The following is an 18013-nucleotide window of genomic DNA, read 5'->3' as shown; positions in this document are numbered from 1 at the left end:
CGCGCACCCCAGCCTGGGCCCCGAGTCCCGGGCCGCGCGTCGCAGCCCCTGGTGCCCTGGTGGGAAGCCCAGGGGTGTCCGGGGGCTCGGGACGCGCCCCCCAGCTCGCCCGCAGGCCGCCAGCCAGGCCCCGCCCGGGGCAGCTCCGCCGAGACGGACAGCGGCCGGAACGGGGGGGGGAGGGGGGCAGCGCGCCGCGCGGCCTTCTGGGACTTGTAGTCCGCGCGCTCTCGCAGGTGGCGGCGCGCGGGCGGGGAGGCGGGGCGCGGCGCCTACATTTCCCGGCAGCGTCCGCGCGCGGCGGGGCGGGGCGGGGCGGGGGCGGAGGGCGGGGCCTGCGCCGCTCGGGGGCGGGGCCGGGGCGGGGCCAGCGCGGCCGGCTGCGGCGGCGCTGCGGGCGCCCAGCTCCGGGACTGCGCGGGGGAGCGCGGCGGCCGCCGGCAGGGGCGCAGCTGCTGGGGGCTCCGGCCGCCGCCCCCCGCCGCCGCGATGAGCGCCGGTGAGTGTGGGCGGGGGTCGCGGGGTCCCGGGAGGGTGACATCGGCCGGCGTCCCCGGCTGCACCTGTCGTCCTCCCCCCCGCTCCGCAGCGCCCCCCCAACTTTTTCTCGGGCGTCTGGCCGCCCCCTCCCCCGCAGGCTCTGCGCACACCGGATGTTGGCGCTGCGGGGCCGGGACCCAGGTGGGCGCCCGTGGGTGACAGCGCCTCTGCGGGGCTCCCGGGGTCCCCCGCGGGAAAGGGGGTGCGGGGGGTGCGGGGGCGGCCAGAGGGGGCGCCACGCGGAGGCTGGGACCCGGGGCGCCGCCGGGGGAGGGGGCGCCGCCCTGCGCGTTTCCGCGGAGCCGGGTGGGGACCCCCAGGCCCCCCCGCCGACACATCCGGCCGCAGATGTGGGGGTGCGGCCTGCGGGAGCCCGAGACCCCGAGAGAGACCCCCGCACCCGGCACCCAGTACCCCGCCGCCCCGCACCCCGCCGCCCCTGCGCAGCCGGAGAACCCGCGTCGCCACTGGCCGCGCCCAGGGGTGTGGGGGCGGGAGGCTCACGGGGGTCTGAGGCTCAGCCTGGGGATCCTGGCCTGGGGGGTCCTGGCCTGGGGGGTCCTGGCCTGGGGGGTCCTGGCCTGGGGCATTAGCCTGGGGGTCCTGGCCTGGGGGGTCCTGGCCTGGGGCATTAGCTTGGGGGGTCCTGGCCTGGGGGGTCCTGGCCTGGGGGGTCCTGGCCTGGGGCATTAGCCTGGGGGTCCTGGCCTGGGGGGTCCTGGCCTGGGGGTCCTGGCCTGGGGGGTCCTGGCCTGGGGGGTCCTGGCCTGGGGCATTAGCCTGGGGGGTCCTGGCCTGGGGGGTCCTGGCCTGGGGCATTAGCTTGGGGGGTCCTGGCCTGGGGCATTAGCCTGGGGGGTCCTGGCCTGGGGGTCCTGGCCTGGGGCATTAGCCTGGGGGTCCTGGCCTGGGGCATTAGCCTGGGGGGTCCTGGCCTGGGGGTCCTGGCCTGGGGCATTAGCCTGGGGGGGTCCTGGCCTGGGGGGGTCCTGGCCTGGGGGGTCCTGACCTGCGGCATTAGCCTGGGGGGTCCTGGTCTGTGGGGCACGGCCTGGGGGGCTCACCCTGGGGGACTTGTCCTGGGGGATTAGCCTGGGGGTCCTGGCCTGCGGCATTAGTCTGGGGAGGGGTCCTGGCCTGTGGGGGGCCTAGCCTGGGGGTCCCGCCCTGGGGGCTCGGCCTCCTTCCTGGCCCTCCTTCCGAGGCCGGGTCGCGCCTGCCCTTGGGTTCCCGGCAGGGAGGGGCCGTCCGGTTTTCAGGGTGCGACCAGGCGGCCTGCCAGTCACAGGCTCAGCTGGGTGGGGTGGGGGCGGGGACTCGAACCCAGGTCGCCCCCGCAGGGCCCCGCAGAGCCGCCGCCCCCACCCAGCAGGCCGTGCTGGTGGCGTCTGAGGCCCCCTTGGCTTCGCCTAGTGGCAGGTGCGGTGGCCGCCGCTTCTGCCCCTGGGACGAGCCGAGCCGTGGCCTTGCCATCAGGGCGAGCAGAGCATGCCCGGTGCTGTCCTGGGAGGAGCCCGGGGGCCTGGCCGAGAGATGCCACAACCGTGAGGCCGGGCTGGGCCCTGGGGTGGGGGGCCCGCAGCCTTGCTGGCTCAGTCGGACCCCCAGTCGGACCCCCATGCACCGGACCCCCCTCCCGGCACCCCCCAAGCAGGTTCTCACCTGGGCCCTGGGGTGGGTGGAGTGAGGCCCCTGTCTGGCCCTGGTTGCTGACTCCTGGTCAGGGGGCCCCAGAACCCAGCACCCCAGAAGCCAGCCCAGGAAGCCAGCACCCCAGAACCCAGCCCAGCAAGGCCAGCACCCCAGAACCCAGCCCAGCCAGCCAGCCAGCACCCCAGAACCCAGCCCAGCCAGCCTGGCACCCCAGAACCCAGCCCAGGCAGCCAGCCAGCACCCCAGAACCCAGCCCAGCCAGCCCGGCACCCCAGAACCCAGCCCAGCAAGGCCAGCACCCCAGAACCCAGCCCAGGCAGCCAGTACCTGCAGGCACAGCTGGGGAGATCCTCAGCTCCCCACCCCATGTCTCCCTAGACTGATAAAGGCAGTGTCAGGGGTGGTTCCAGGGCGGCCTCTCATCCTGCTGGGCAGAAGGGGGGCAGGTGGCACTCAGCGTCAGGTGGGTGTGGGGCCAGGCCAGGTGGCCTCTCGGTGCCGTGGGTCCCCACCCCCCGTCCCCCCGTGCGTGGAGGACGAGCTAGTAGCCATATGCAGATGGAGAGTGTGATGGTGGCGGCCACACAGCAGCCCTTGTGCTCCACGAGGCAGGACGCGCTGGGGGCAGGGGGCTGGCTGTGTCCACCTGTGTCCTCAGGGGCCGGCCGTCTGGACACGGGCGCGAGTCCAGGGCCACCTGTGCCCCACCACCCCTCCCCCCCCCCCAGTCACACCCGTGGCTCCTCCCAAGTGGGGAGACTGAGGCGGGTGGTGGGGGGTGTCTGGGGCTGGGGGCGTGGGCACGTGGGGACCCGGCACGCAGGGCAGGCAGAGTGGGAAGCAGAGACCGCAGGTGAGCTCAGCTCTGCAGAGAAAAGTCTGGAAGGAACATGGACTCCCTGCTAAGCACATGCACTGCGGTGTGCAAGGACCCGGGTTCGAGCCCCGGTCCCCACCTGCAGGGGGAGCTTTGTGAGCCGTGAAGCAGGGCTGCAGGTGTCTGTCTCTGTCTCTCTCTGTCTCTCTCTCTCTATCTCCTCATTTCTCTCAATTTCTGGCTGATTCTATCCAATAAATCTCGATAATAAAAAATGAAATGAAATGAAATGAAATGGAAGCGTGGAGGCCAGACAGCGGCCCTCTGCCGGGTGGACGAGGACACGGTGGTCAGGTCCCGGCCCCTCCGTGTCCGGACTCTGGCGCTACCCGGCAGAAAGCGGCTGCCGTCCATGGGGCTTGGCTGCTCCCTGTCTGGGTCCCGCCTGCCTCCACGCCCCAGAGCGCTACAGGGTGTGTGTGTGAGCCCTGTCTGTCCGTGTGTGTCCGTGTGTGTGTCCGAGTCTGTGTGCGTGTGAGTTTATGCGTCTGTGTATGAGTCCATTTGTGTGTTGGTCCGTGTGTCCATGAGTCTGTGTGTCTGTGGGTCTGTGTGTGTCTGTGGGTTTGTGTGTGTCTGTGTGTGTCTGTCAGTCTGTGTGTGTCTGAGTCTGTGTGTGTCTGTGGGTCTGTGTGTCTGTCTGTGTGTGTGTGTGTGTCTGTGAGTCTGTGTGTGTCTGTGAGTCTGGGTGTGTGTGTGTCTGTGAGTCTGTGAGTCTGTGTGTGTCTGTGAGTGTGAGTCTCTGTGTGTGTGTCTGTGAGTCTCTGTGAGTCTGTGTGTGTGTCTGTGTGTCTGTGAGTCTGTGTGTGTCTGTGAGTGTGAGTCTCTGTGTGTGTGTCTGTGAGTCTCTGTGAGTCTTTGTGTGTGTCTGTGTGTCTGTGAGTCTGTGTGTCTGTGGGTCTGTCTGTGTGTGTCTGTGAGTCTGTGTGTGTGTGTCTGTGAGTCTGTGTGTGTGTGTCTGTGAGTCTGTGAGTGTGTCTGTGAGTCTCTGTGAGTCTGTGTGTCTGTGAGTCTGCGTGTGTGTCCGTGAGCTGCGAGTGTGCGCTGCACCCGGGGTCGCAGGGGTGCTGTCCAGGCTGTGGTCCCCGCCCGCAGCCCCGGGACCCTGCACTGACGGGGGCTGGGTGCTGGGCGCAGCGAGCGCAGCGTGGGTGGGTGGGTGGGTGGCTGGGTAGTGGCCCCGTCCGGCCGGGTCTCGGCGTGTGTCCGTCCAGGAGGGCGGGGCCTGGCTGCTGGTGCCCCGTGTTCACCCCACGCTGGCTCCGGGCACCCTGGGGTGCTGAGCAGGACCAGGCTCTCCAGCCCCGGGGTGGGGGCGCCCCTGCACTGGAGGAGGCAACATGGGAGACCTGGAAGCACGTCCCCGCGGGTGGGAGGGTCTGCTGAGAGCCCTGCACCTGCACGTCCCAGGTCCCGGGTTCGAGCCCGGCACACGGGGAAGACAGGGAAGCAGCGGGCTTGTGAGGGCTCAGGTTTGAGGCCCGGCGTGGACCTTGCAGGAACGCGGCTCCCGCCCTCTGGTCCGCTGATGAATAAATACTCTTTACACAGTGGTTTTTCTTTGAAAGTGAGTTGCCGGGGTGCCAGCGCCTGGCAGAACAGGGCAGTGGTTAGCGCCAGAGCTGGGGAGGGGTCCTGAGATGCCGGCTTCTCCATGTGGGCAGGGGGCTCCCAGGCCTGCCCACCACAGGGGCAGCCAGATGGAGGCCAGCCAGAGGAGGGAGGAGGGAGGGGAGCGCCCTCCCCCTCTGCAGGGCTCCCATGCCAGTCCCCGGGGCAGCCCCGTGCCCTGGAGGCTGTGTTGTCAGGGCTGTGGGCCTCACCGCGGCTCCCCCGGGCCCAGCGTCCTGGGTCCTGGTTGCCAGCCCTGGAGCAGCTGAGGCCGGGCCGGGCCGGGCCCTGTGGGGCTTTGCTGTGTGCCAGGCACCCCAGGGTGCTGCCTGGGCCTCGACCCGCTGACACCCCCCCCCCGCAGACCTCACGCAGGCTCCCCTCCTGCCCTCCTCTGTCCCCCGCTGCTGCCTCCCCATCCTGCGCCAGACCCCCAGGTTCCCCCAGGACCCGCCCCTGAGGCACCAGCCACAGTGGTAATGAGCCTCCCCCCCCCCCCCCCAGGGCTCAGGGCAAGATTGGCTCTCCCAAGTAAATCAGGGCTGGCTCCCTGGAGGAGGTGTGCTATATGCTGAGGCAGTGGGGAGGCTCCCAGCCGCATGTGAGCCCCCACTGGAGGCTGGTCTGTGGGGGGTTGCTGTGAGGCAGGGTTGGCACAGACGGAGAGGACATGGGTTAGAGGCCCCTCTAGGCCTGAGGCAGCACAGTGGGTAGTGCTCTGGCCCCACTCCTAGGGCCCCAGAGGCCTCAGGTTCAACCCCAGCACCCGCGTGCCCAGGCTAAGCAGAGCTCTGATCTCTCTCTAGCTCAAAATAAATAAATAAGTAAATGAACAAGGGCCAGAAGCTCACCTGCACAGCCCTCCGTGGGGCCTTGGTCAGAGCCCTGGTGCAGCGTGGCGGGGGCTTTGTACCAGGGGAACCTCCAGGGATGTGAGTTGCACTGTCTCCCTCTCTTTCCCCCTCTGTCTCTCTCTCCCTCTCTCCCTCTCTCTCTCCCTCCCTCTCCCTCTCCCATCTCCCTCTCTCTCCCCTCTCTCTTCCCCATCTCTCTCTCCCTCTCTCCCCCTCTCCTCCTCTCTCTCTCTCCCTCTCCCTCCCTCTCTCTGTTGCTGTCTGAATCAACAGCCCCGAGTGTTGACATCACAGGACTGCAAGCCTCCAGCCCTGAAAGCAAAAGGAAGGGGCCGGGCGGTGGTGCACCCGGTTAAGTGTGCACAGTGCTAAGTGCAAGGACCCGGGTTCAAGCCCCCGGTCCCCAGCTGCAGCGGGAAAGCTTCACAGGCGGTGAAGCAAGGCTGCGGGTGTCTCTCTTCCTCCCGTCTCCCCTCCGCTCTCAGTTTCTCTCTGTGTCTAGCCAGCACAATGGAAGAAAAAGGGAGAAAAAGGGGGCCGTAGGCTGGAGGTGGACGCCGGCCAGCCCTGGGGGCCGCGCGCTGGGGCTGGGGGCCGTGTCTGCTCTGTGGGCGCCGGGGCCGGGGCGGCGGCTCTGGGAGCCCCTGGGACTCCTGCAGGGGGGCGGGGGGGGGGCACTGGGACCCGAGGGTGACTAGCACCGGACGCTCAGTCCTCTTCCGGCTTCTCATCTGCGATCCGGAGTGTGTGTGGCCGCTCCGTCCGCGGCCTCCTCGGGGCTGCGGGCAGGGCGGGCGGGGGGTCCCCACACTGTCCCCAGCCCCCTGCAGTGTCCCCAGAGCCCCCCTCTGCCGCCCAGCTCCGCGGCCCTGACCCGTCGGCCACACAAAGACCTTTCTGACTGTTACTGGACAGGACAGGGAGACATCGAGGGGAGGGGGAGACAGAGACCCCTGCAGCCCTGCCCCACCGCTTGCCAAGCTTCACCCTGCACGTGGGGCCCGGGGGCTGGAACCCGGGTCCTGGAAGTTGGTGCACTTAACCAGGTGCGGCGCTGCCCAGCCCTCGTGTGCAAACCAGGCTCCCTGAGTGGAGCCGCCAGGCACCGTCCCCGGGGCCTCCCCACCCGGACAGGTCAGTCGCTGGCCGAGAGGAGGAGGGGGTCCACCTGGTCGCCCCCACAGTCGCTGCACCCGGAGAGGGGAGGACGGTCACGCGGGACAGAGCCCCTCGCTCCCTCCCACCAGGGCTGGGGGCCCCGCAGGTGGGGCTCTGAGCCAGTGACCCCCAGAACCGCATGCTGCCCCCCAGCCGGCCGGACCCCCCTCCCGGACCGGGTGTCGCTGCCCGATGGGCCCCACTGCGGTGCTGTGGGCGCCGCCCACCAGGCTCCTCTGTCCCCCTCGTGAGGTGGCCCTGCTCTCCCGACGGCTCCCTCCCGGGGGGCAGACCCCAGGGGCCACGGCACTCGGCCGCAGGAGGAGACCGCAAGGGGGGCCCCTTCCCACCCTGTAGGGACCCCGGCTACTCTGACCTCCTTGGGGGACATGGGCGGGTTCCTTGGGGACCCGGGGCGGCCAGCCCTGCCTGTCCCAGTTCTGGGAAAGGGGGTCACGCCAGGAATAGCACCATGCCCCCCCCCACCCAGTGCCACCTGGCCCGGGGCCCAGTGGACACAGAGGAGAGGCACTGGCCACCGGCTGTGCTGGGGTGGTGGGGACGGTCACTGGTCCCTCGCACTGAGGACAGCAGAGCCCAGCGCTTCCTGTCCTGTCCTGAGGGAGAGAAGTGCAGGGAAAGGAAGGGGACATGGAGGGATAGGGAAGGGACATGGAGGGGACATGGAAGGGGACAGGAAGGGACAGAGGACAGAGAGGGACAGGGAGGGGCAGGGAAGGACATGGAGGGGACAGGAAGGGACAGGGAGGGACAGAGAGGGACAGGGAGGGACAGAGAGGGACATGGAGGGACAGGGAGGGGCAGGGAGGGACATGGAGGGGACAGGGAGGGACATGGTTGGGACAGGGAGGGACGGGGGACAGGGAGGGACAGAGAGGGACATGGTGGGGACAGGGAGGGGCAGGGAGGGACATGGAGGGGACTGGAGACAGGGAGGGACAGAGAGGGACATGGAGGGGATGGAGGGGACAGGAAGGGACAGGACGGAGAGGGACAGGGAGGGGCAGGGAGGGACATGGAGGGGACAGGGAGGGACATGGTTGGGACAGGGAGGGACGGGGGACAGGGAGGGACAGAGAGGGACATGGTGGGGACAGGGAGGGGCAGGGAGGGACATGGAGGGGACTGGAGACAGGGAGGGACAGAGAGGGACATGGAGGGGATGGAGGGGCAGGGAGGGGACAGGAAGGGACAGGACGGAGAGGGACAGGGAGGGGCAGGGAGGGACATGGAGGGGAAAGGGAGGGACGGGGGACAGGGAGGGGCAGGGACTGGGAGGGACATGGAGGGACGGAGGGAACGGGCAGGGGCAGCACTGAGCTGGCCTGGGGATGCAGGGCTCGCTCTCTGTGTAAACAAAGTGGGAGTGGGGGTGGGACAGAGATGGCACTCAGCAGGCAGGTGGCATGCCTTGCTCCACCTGTGACCCCGGCTTGAGCCCCAGCACCACATGGAAGAGCCCTGGCGCTGGGGGAAGCTCGCTGCTATGGCGTCTCTGTTCCTTTCTCCATCTGAATGGCAAAACAGCCCAGGGGTGAAATCCCAGGTGTGGTGAGAGCACGCCTGACCCCCCCCCACAGGACCCCTCACACGTGCCCCCGCCCCCACGCACAGACACTCATGCTTGCTAAACTGTGGTGAGGCCGTGGCCCAGTGGGGAGGACCCTGGACTGGCCTGCCCGAGGCTCCTGGTTCCACCCAGGGGCTGTGGAACCCCCCCCCCCCAAGGTGAGTAGATCCGGAAGGAGAGGGGAGGGGCAGAGGGCGACGGGCACTTGTCTGAGGAGAGAGCAGAGCCCCTGCCCTGCACACAGGAGGCTGAGGCCCAGACAGGCCACCCACATGCCTCGTGGGGAGCCGGCTGTTAGTGACTGATTACTATTACCGTATTGCTACTGTTTATTACTATTATTGCCATCAGGCGTATCTGTGGTACTCAGCGCGCCTGCACGGTGAACCCACCTCCCCCACCGGCCTTTCTTATAGTTTTTTTTTTTTGCTATTTGATTTGACAGGACAGAGTATAATTGAGAGGGAAGGAGGGCAGGGCTGGGTGGTGCCACACCTGGTTAAGTGCACATGGTACTAAGTGCAAGGACCTGGGTTCAAGCCCCCGGTTCCCACCTGCAGAGGGGGCGCTTCACAAGCGGTGAGGCAGGGCTGCAGGCGTCTCTCTGTCTCTGTCCCTCTCTGTCTCCTCATCCCTCTCAATTTCTCTTTGTTTTAGCAAAAAAAAAAAAAAAAGGAAACATGACCTCCGGGAGCAGTGGCTCCGTAGTGCCGGCACCAAGCCCCAGAGACAGCCATGGAGACAAAAAAGAGAGACAGAGAGAGCAGGGGACACAGACAGGAAGATGGACAGACCCTGCAGCCCTGCCCACCACTCATGAAGCCCCCCCACAGGTGGGGAGCAGGAGCTCGAGTTTGAGTCCTTGTGCCTGGTCAGGTGTGCGCTCTACTCGGTGCACCACCGCCCAGCCCCCTGGAGCCGATTCTGACTCGAGCGGGCCTGGAACCCAGTGACCCAGCTACATGGGGTGCAGGGTCACTGCCGGGTGACAGGCAGCAGATGGCTCTGGCATCCCCTCTGTGTCTGCAGATGTCTGGAGGGCTTCCAGGTGGAGGTGTCCACCTGTAGCTGGCCAGGGTGGGGATCTTGCTACGGGCAGGTGGCAGGTGCTGGGGTCCTTGCTGGGCCTCAGGACTGCCCAGCCAGGATTCCTGTGAGTCTGTGTCCCCTGACATCCCAGAGGGCCGTGGGGGTCAGGGAGCACATCAGAAGGGGCGCCGGCTGTGGGGTGTCGGGAGTGGGCCGAGCGGGCGGTGGGGCCCAGCACCTCCGTCCTCCAGGCTGGGGTACAGTCTGGGGCCCCATCTTCTGGGTGCAGGGCGGCCCATTTGTGCCGTGAAATTAGTTCAGTGAGGCGTCCAGCTGTGGCAGGAGGCGGCTGGGCTGGAAACAGAGCGAGAGGCCCAGGAGAGGTGTCAGCCGGAGGGCGTGGGAGCTCACAGAGAGAGTGTGCCGTGCTGGGCATCCTGGCCTCCAGCCCTGGCAGCCAGGCAGCAAGCACCCTGCACAGCACCCAGGGAGCCCATGGAGGGTGGGCAGGGCTGTGGGGTCTCTCCTCTCTCAGCACCCTGCACAGCACCCAGGGAGCCCATGGAGGGTGGGCAGGGCTGTGGGGTCTCTCTCCTCTCTCAGCACCCTGCACAGCACCCAGGGAGCCCATGGAGGGTGGGCAGGGCTGTGGGGTGTCTCCTCTCTCAGCACCAGGCACAGCACCCAGGGAGCCCATGGAGGGTGGGCAGGGCTGTGGGGTCTCTCCTCTCTCAGCACCAGGCACAGCACCCAGGGAGCCCATGGAGGGTGGGCAGGGCTGTGGGGTCTCTCCTCTCTCAGCACCCTGCACAGCACCCAGGGAGCCCATGGAGGGTGGGCAGGGCTGTGGAGGTCTGTCCTCTTTCAGCACCCTACACAGCACCCAGGGAGCCCATGGAGGGTGGGCAGGGCTGTGGGGTCTCTCCTCTCTTAGCACCATGCACAGCACCCAGGGAGCCCATGGAGGGTGGGCAGGGCTGTGGGGTCTCCCTCTCTCAGCACCCTGCACAGCACCCAGGGAGCCCATGGAGGGTGGGCAGGGCTGTGGGGTCTCTCCTCTCTCAGCACCAGGCACAGCACCCAGGGAGCCCATGGAGGGTGGGCAGGACTGTGGGGTCTCTCCTCTCTCAGCACCAGGCACAGCACCCAGGGAGCCCATGGAGGGTGGGCAGGGCTGTGGGGTCTCTCCTCTCTCAGCACCCTGCACAGCACCCAGGGAGCCCATGGAGGGTGGGCAGGGCTGTGGGGTCTCTCCTCTCTCAGCACCAGGCACAGCACCCAGGGAGCCCATGGAGGGTGGGCAGGGCTGTGGGGTCTCTCCTCTCTCAGCACCAGGCACAGCACCCAGGGAGCCCATGGAGAGGCACGCACAGTCCCTCGTGACTGGTGCTGGGAGGGGCATAGTTGGTGACGCCCCCAGCGATGTGGGGAGCTGGATCTGACCCCCAGCCTTGAGGCACCTGAGTCTTGTGAGGCCCCGTTCGGGGTCCCAGGCTGAGCACCCCAGTGTCTGGGAGAGTGGATGCTCTCGGTCTGCATGGCTCTGGGGGTCAGTCGGTGCCCCCACTCTGTCTTTCCTCAGTCCCTTTGCCCGGCGTGGTGACAGGTGTCTGTGGAGCTGGGTCGCTCTATTTTTATCCCGGAGGGTGGCCCTGTCCCCTCCCCGGACACCAGGCTGGCAGTGCCACGTGACCCGGCCTGGCCGTCCCCAGAGGTACCCGCCCTGCCCCTTGTCCTGGCAGCTGGGTGTCCCCTGCCCTGGAGCTCACAAGGCTGGGGGCTCACGGGGGACACAGCTCCAGCCCGCCCTGGCGTCAGGGAGGCCGCAGGCCGCTCTGCTGGTCACAGCCCGTCAGCACGGGAGCCTCGTGGCCCCGTGTGGCCCCAGTTGAGGGAGGCGGAGACAGACAGAGAGACAGAGACAGAGAGCATTCTGTTCACCTCCTCTCCCCACTTCTGGATGGGCCGTTTGTTTTTTGGCTGCTGTTTGGTGAGCTCGCTGTCTGGTGCTCTGCCTGGTGGTTCCTTTTGCTGTGCTGAAGCCTTTTTTAAAAAAATTATTTATTCCTTTTTGTTGCCCTTGTTGTTTTATTGTTGTAGTTATTGTCGTTGTTGGATAGGACAGAGAGACATGGAGAGAGGAGGGGAAGACAGAGAGGGGGAGAGAAAGACAGACACCTGCAGACCTGCTTCACCGCCTGGGAAACAACTCTCCTGCAGGTGGGGAGCCGGGGGCTTGAACCGGGATCCTTATGCCGGTCCTTGTGCTTTGCGCCACCTGCGCTTAACCCGCTGCGCTGCCGCCCGACTCCCGAAGCTTAAGATGTCTAGTTGCAGACCACACACACCACCAGAGTTTTGTCCCCTCCCAGCTCCCAGAGAAACCTCGTTCTCTCAAGTCCCGCAAACAGTTTTCCTGCTTCTGCTCTGTTCAGGTTGTTTGTTTGTTGTTTTGCAAGTTCATGTGAATCGGACCTCTAGCTTCCACATAGGAGTGACGAGTGAAGCCACCGGTAGTTAGTTCTCTCTCTCACCTCTTTACTTATTTTGCTAAGCACAATTACCTCCAGTTCTATTCATTATGTCCCAAAGGACACGATATCATCTTTTTGATGGCCGAGTAGTATTCCGTGGACTCTAGATCCCATAACGTCTTTATCCAGTCATCTGCTGTTGGGCATCTAGGCTGCTTCCACTCTCTGGCTGTTGTGAATAATGCAGCTATGAACACAGGGGTGTGTGGAAGCTTTTTAATTTGATCTAGTCCCATGGATTTATTTTTGTTTTTGTCTCTCTTGTGATTGGGTTTGTATCATTGAAGATGCCTATAAAATTGAGATGAAAAACATCCCTGCCAGTAACTTCCTCTAAGTACTTGATGGTTTCTGGCCTAACACCCAGGCCCTTGGTCCATCTGGAGTTTGTTTTTGTGTGTGGTGAGACGTAATAGTTCAGTTTCATTCTTCTGCACCATTCAACCCAATTTTCCAGGCACTTTTTTTAAAACTTTATTTACTGGAAAGAGACAGCCAGAAATAGAGAGGGAAGGGGAGATCGAGGGGGGAGAGACAGAGAGACACCTGCAGCCCTGCTTTACCACCTGCAAAGCTTTCCCCCTGCAGGTGGGGTCTGGGGGCTGGAACCCGGGCCCTCGTGTGCTGTAACACGAGCGCTCAACCAGGTGCGCCACCACCCGGCCCCCTCCTAACACTTTCAAGGCGGTCGTGACTGGCCAGGTCACCTCTGGTGACGCTGTCATGAGCGTCACTCCCAGTGTGTGTGTCCCAGCCTGTGGGGGTTCCAAGAGTCTCAACCCTGTGCAGAGGCCGGGAGCCTGGGGGGGGGCTTCCATGGGGAGGTGGTGGAGGGAGGAGCCAGGAGGGGCTGAGAAGGGGAGACTGGGGGGCACAGGGCCTGAGGCTTGAGGGGCCTGAGGCTCCTCCCCGGCTCCTCCCCGGCCTGTCCTGAGTCCTCCTGCTTGGGGCAGGGTCCAGCAGAAGCCCCCCCCCCCCCATGGTGTCTCTGCCATCACCACGTCTGTCACAGGCCAGGCCTGAGCGCCCCTCAGCCTGGCTCTGGCCTGCCCTCGCTGGGGGACCCCACCTGTGGAGCAGGGTTCTGGGCCCCTGCCCTGGAGGCCAGCTGTCCCCGAGGTCAGGTGTCGGTGAAAGGTGACAGCCGGGCCGGGGCTGGGCGCACAAACACCCGCAGCTCCAGGCAACAGGACCCCACCCGGGCTCAGCAGGTCCCCTCAGCTGGGACACAGCGTCCCCGCCCCTTAGGGTCCCCGATGGCCAGCCGGGAGAGGACGGACTGGCCTAGACACCCGGGCCAGACCCGGCACTGTGTCCGCATCTCAGGGGAACGGCCCCAGGGTAACAACGGCAGAGGGACAGGGTGTGGCTGCCAGGTGGGCGCTGGAGACGGGCCGGGGGACACTCAGCACCAGAGCAAGGGACTTGTGCCCCAGGTGACCCCGGAAGGCAGGACATGTGGGGTTTGTCACTCTCGTTCTGGGGATGTCCCTGATGTCATTGCACTCATTTCTCAGTAATCCTGAGACAGACGTGGCCACCCAGACCCTTAGCCATGGGTAGTGGGGAGTGGAAGTCATCCCCACATGGGAGGAGGGAGAGGGGCTGAGGGGAGAAGGGAGGAAGAGGGCTCTATGCCTGCCCTACAAATCCAGAGGGGAGGGGGAGGGAGGGGAGCCTTCACGGATGGTGAGAGACACCTGGACAGGGGTTGGGGTTGGGTTGGAGTTGGATTGGGGTTGGGTTGGGTTGAGGTTGGGTTGGGTTGGGTTGGGGTTGGGTTGGGGTTGGGTTGGGTTGGGTTGGGTTGGGTTGGTGTTGGGTTGGGTTGGTGTTGGATTGGGTTGGGTTATATGTGGTTGGGTTGGTGTTGGGTTGGGTTGGTGCTGGATTGGGTTGGGTTATATGTGGTTGGGTTGGGGTTGGGTTGGGTTGGTGTTGGGTTAGGTTGGTGTTGGGTTGGGTTGGGGTTGGGCTGCGTTTGGTTGGGTTGGGTGGCGTTAGTAAATCTTGAAAATGAAAGTGTCCACAGAGCTCGGTGAGGACAGAGACGGCCAGATAGCAGTTCTGCCCCCCAGAATCTTCCCACAGGCACATGTCACATCACACACAGGGATCGAACCCAGGGCTTCAGGGATGGGTGGCAGAAACTCAACTGTGGAACCCCTACCCCACCGACTTTTTTAATTTTTCATTTCATTGTTTTTATTGCCACCAGGGTTGTCTCTGGTTTGACGCCCGTGCTGTGAATCTTCTGACTCCGTGCCCTTTTTCCCTTTTTCCTTCCTTCCTTCCTTCCTTCCTTCCTTCCTTCCTTCCTTTTCTTCTTATTTATTGGATAGTACAGAGTGAAATTGACATGGGATAGGGGAGATAGGGAGGGTGAGAAGCAGAGAGATCCCTACAACCCTGCTCCACTGCTCGTGAAGCTTCCCCCCTGCAGCTGGAGACCGGGAGCTTGAACCCAGGACAGGCCCTATGGGCATTGGAGAGGGACAGCTCTGGCAGGTCCAGGCCCAGCTCTGCCAGCTGCATGCTTCTGACTGCGGCCGCCGTGTGGAGGGGCCGGGCCGGGCCCACCCTGTACCCCTGCTACCCGGGCCCTGAGAGCTGACCTGCCTGGGGCCACTCCACAGGCCCGCGACCCTGCTGAGGCACCTGGCGCTCCCTGTGCTCAGGCTGAGGGTCAGCTGCCCAGTGCCAGGCCCTCCCTCGCCACTTGGTCTGGGTGGGACTCAGTCCCCGGACGAGGCCTCTTGTGGGTCCATGGTGGCCGCCCTGGCCCCTGGCCGTGTGACACGGGGACAGTCTGGCTGGGACACAGACTCTGGCCGCTGAGCCCTGACCTTCCGGAAGGCCACGCAGGATAGCAGATGCTCTTTCCGGGAGTGAAATAACAGCCGGGGGCCGGGGCCGGGCCAGCTGCTGGGAGCGGAATTGTCCAGCCATTGCCAAGAGGGCGGCTCTGTCCACTGGGGCACCCTGGGGTCGGGCCCAGGGCTTCTGGCAAGACGGCCACCTCCCAGCTCTGCCTCTGGACGGGACCCACGTGCCTCTCCCCCACACCCGCAGGGCCCCCGGGGAGCCACGCCAGGGGCCACGGACCCACCTCCTGTGCCGGACGGACGTGCTGACTGATGCCCTCGCTTGCTGGTGGCGGGTGCAGACCCCGCCATGGGCAGCGGCTCCCCTGGGCGACGGTGGGCGGGGGGCCAGGATGGAGACACACCGGGGGCTCCAGGAAGGGTGGGTTCCTGCATCCTGCCCTCCACGTTCACAGGACTGACAGCCTGGTCCTGGGATGGGGCAGGGGGCAGGAGTGACAGGCAGGTCACACCTGCAGCTGGTGCCGTGCAGTGTCCCTGTCCACCACCAGAGGGCAGTAGCCCTCCCTCTGTGATGCCGGGGGTAGGGGGTGGGCAGGGGGTGCTGGGGACCCCTCCATGGGAGCAGGTGGGCTGGGGCAGGGTGGGTGCTGGGGACCCCCCCATGGGAGCAGGTGGGCCTGGGGCAGGGTGGGTGCTGGGTGCTGGTCCTCATGGGAGCAGGTGGGCTGGGCCTGGGGCAGGATGGGTGGGGCCTGGGGCAGGATGGGTGCTGGGTGCTGGTCCTCATGGGAGCAGGTGGGCTGGGGCAGGATGGGTGCTGGGTGCTGGTCCTCATGGGAGCAGGTGAGCTGGGCCTGGGGCAGGATGGGTGCTGGGTGCTGGTCCTCATGGGAGCAGGTGGGCTGGGGCAGGGTGGGTGCTGGGTGCTGGTCCTCATGGGAGCAGGTGGGCTGGGGCAGGGTGGGTGCTGGGTGCTGGTCCTCATGGGAGCAGGTGGGCTGGGCCTGGGGCAGGATGGGTGCTGGGTGCTGGTCCTCATGGGAGCAGGTGGGCTGGGCCTGGGGCAGGGTGGGTGCTGTGTGCTGGTCCTCATGGGAGCAGGTGGGCTGGAGCAGGGTGGGTGCTGGGTGCTGGTCCTCATGGGAGCAGGTGGGCTGGGGCAGGGTGGGTGCTGGGTGCTGGTCCTCATGGGAGCAGGTGGGCTGGGGCAGGGTGGGTGCTGGGTGCTGGTCCTCATGGGAGCAGGTGGGCTGGGCCTGGGGCAGGGTGGGTGCTGTGTGCTGGTCCTCATGGGAGCAGGTGGGCTGGGGCAGGGTGGGTGCTGGGTGCTGGTCCTCATGGGAGCAGGTGGGCTGGGCCTGGGGCAGGATGGGTGCTGGGTGCTGGTCCTCATGGGAGCAGGTGGGCTGGGCCTGGGGCAGGATGGGTGCTGGGTGCTGGTCCTCATGGGAGCAGGTGGGCTGGGCCTGGGGCAGGGTGGGTGCTGTGTGCTGGTCCTCATGGGAGCAGGTGGGCTGGAGCAGGGTGGGTGCTGGGTGCTGGTCCTCATGGGAGCAGGTGGGCTGGGGCAGGGTGGGTGCTGGGTGCTGGTCCTCATGGGAGCAGGTGGGCTGGGCCTGGGGCAGGGTGGGTGCTGGGTGCTGGTCCTCATGGGAGCAGGTGGGCTGGGCCTGGGGCAGGATGGGTGGGGCCTGGGGCAGGATGGGTGCTGGGTGCTGGTCCTCATGGGAGCAGGTGGGCTGGGGCAGGATGGGTGCTGGGTGCTGGTCCTCATGGGAGCAGGTGGGCTGGGGCAGGGTGGGTGCTGGGTGCTGGTCCTCATGGGAGCAGGTGGGCTGGGGCAGGGTGGGTGCTGGGTGCTGGTCCTCATGGGAGCAGGTGGGCTGGGGCAGGATGGGTGCTGGGTGCTGGTCCTCATGGGAGCAGGTGGGCTGGAGCAGGGTGGGTGCTGGGTGCTGGTCCTCATGGGAGCAGGTGGGCTGGGGCAGGGTGGGTGCTGGGTGCTGGTCCTCATGGGAGCAGGTGGGCTGGGCCTGGGGCAGGGTGGGTGCTGGGTGCTGGTCCTCATGGGAGCAGGTGGGCTGGGGCAGGGTGGGTGCTGTGTGCTGGTCCTCATGGGAGCAGGTGGGCTGGGGCAGGGTGGGTGCTGGGTGCTGGTCCTCATGGGAGCAGGTGGGCTGGGGCAGGGTGGGTGCTGGGTGCTGGTCCTCATGGGAGCAGGTGGGCTGGGGCAGGATGGGTGCTGGGTGCTGGTCCTCATGGGAGCAGGTGGGCTGGGGCAGGATGGGTGCTGGGTGCTGGTCCTCATGGGAGCAGGTGGGCTGGGGCAGGGTGGGTGCTGTGTGCTGGTCCTCATGGAAGCAGGTGGGCTGGAGCAGGGTGGGTGCTGGGTGCTGGTCCTCATGGGAGCAGGTGGGCTGGGGCAGGGTGGGTGCTGGGTGCTGGTCCTCATGGGAGCAGGTGGGCTGGGCCTGGGGCAGGGTGGGTGCTGTGTGCTGGTCCTCATGGGAGCAGGTGGGCTGGCGCAGGGTGGGTGCTGGGTGCTGGTCCTCATGGGAGCAGGTGGGCTGGGCCTGGGGCAGGATGGGTGCTGGTCCTCATGGGAGCAGGTGGGCTGGGCCTGGGGCAGGGTGGGTGCTGTGTGCTGGTCCTCATGGGAGCAGGTGGGCTGGAGCAGGGTGGGTGCTGGGTGCTGGTCCTCATGGGAGCAGGTGGGCTGGGGCAGGGTGGGTGCTGGGTGCTGGTCCTCATGGGAGCAGGTGGGCTGGGGCAGGGTGGGTGCTGTGTGCTGGTCCTCATGGGAGCAGGTGGGCTGGGGCAGGGTGGGTGCTGGGTGCTGGTCCTCATGGGAGCAGGTGGGCTGGGGCAGGATGGGTGCTGGGTGCTGGTCCTCATGGGAGCAGGTGGGCTGGGGCAGGATGGGTGCTGGGTGCTGGTTCTCATGGGAGCAGGTGGGCTGGGGCAGGATGGGTGCTGGGTGCTGGTCCTCATGGGAGCAGGTGAGCTGGGCCTGGGGCAGGATGGGTGCTGGGTGCTGGTCCTCATGGGAGCAGGTGGGCTGGGGCAGGATGGGTGCTGGGTGCTGGTCCTCATGGGAGCAGGTGGGCTGGGGCAGGGTGGGTGCTGTGTGCTGGTCCTCATGGGAGCAGGTGGGCTGGGGCAGGGTGGGTGCTGGGTGCTGGTCCTCATGGGAGCAGGTGGGCTGGGGCAGGATGGGTGCTGGGTGCTGGTCCTCATGGGAGCAGGTGGGCTGGGCCTGGGGCAGGGTGGGTGCTGGGTGCTGGTCCTCATGGGAGCAGGTGGGCTGGGGCAGGATGGGTGCTGGGTGCTGGTCCTCA

The 18013-nt window shown here is 66.3% G+C and overlaps 1 protein-coding gene across 8 annotated transcripts in view; it reads left to right on the top strand.

Annotated features, from left to right (window-relative positions):
* Positions 1–363: 363 nt before the first annotated feature.
* ABLIM2 (actin binding LIM protein family member 2) overlaps positions 364–18013 on the top strand; it is a 51267-nt gene continuing 33617 nt past the window's right edge. For 7 of the 8 annotated variants that reach the window (XM_060188539.1, XM_060188536.1, XM_060188533.1 and 4 more), the window contains exon 1: positions 364–499. In XM_060188539.1, the coding sequence (XP_060044522.1) occupies positions 490–499 (10 nt within the window). In that variant the 5' untranslated portion in view covers positions 364–489. Of the gene's footprint in view, positions 500–14919; positions 15048–18013 lie in introns of all 8 variants that reach the window. The other variant, XM_060188538.1, reaches the window with a different exon arrangement.

The sequence above is a fragment of the Erinaceus europaeus genome, chromosome 3 (assembly GCF_950295315.1).
Source record: "Erinaceus europaeus chromosome 3, mEriEur2.1, whole genome shotgun sequence".
NCBI classification, from domain to species: Eukaryota; Metazoa; Chordata; class Mammalia; order Eulipotyphla; family Erinaceidae; genus Erinaceus; species Erinaceus europaeus.
This window is presented reverse-complemented; position numbering and strand designations above follow the sequence as displayed.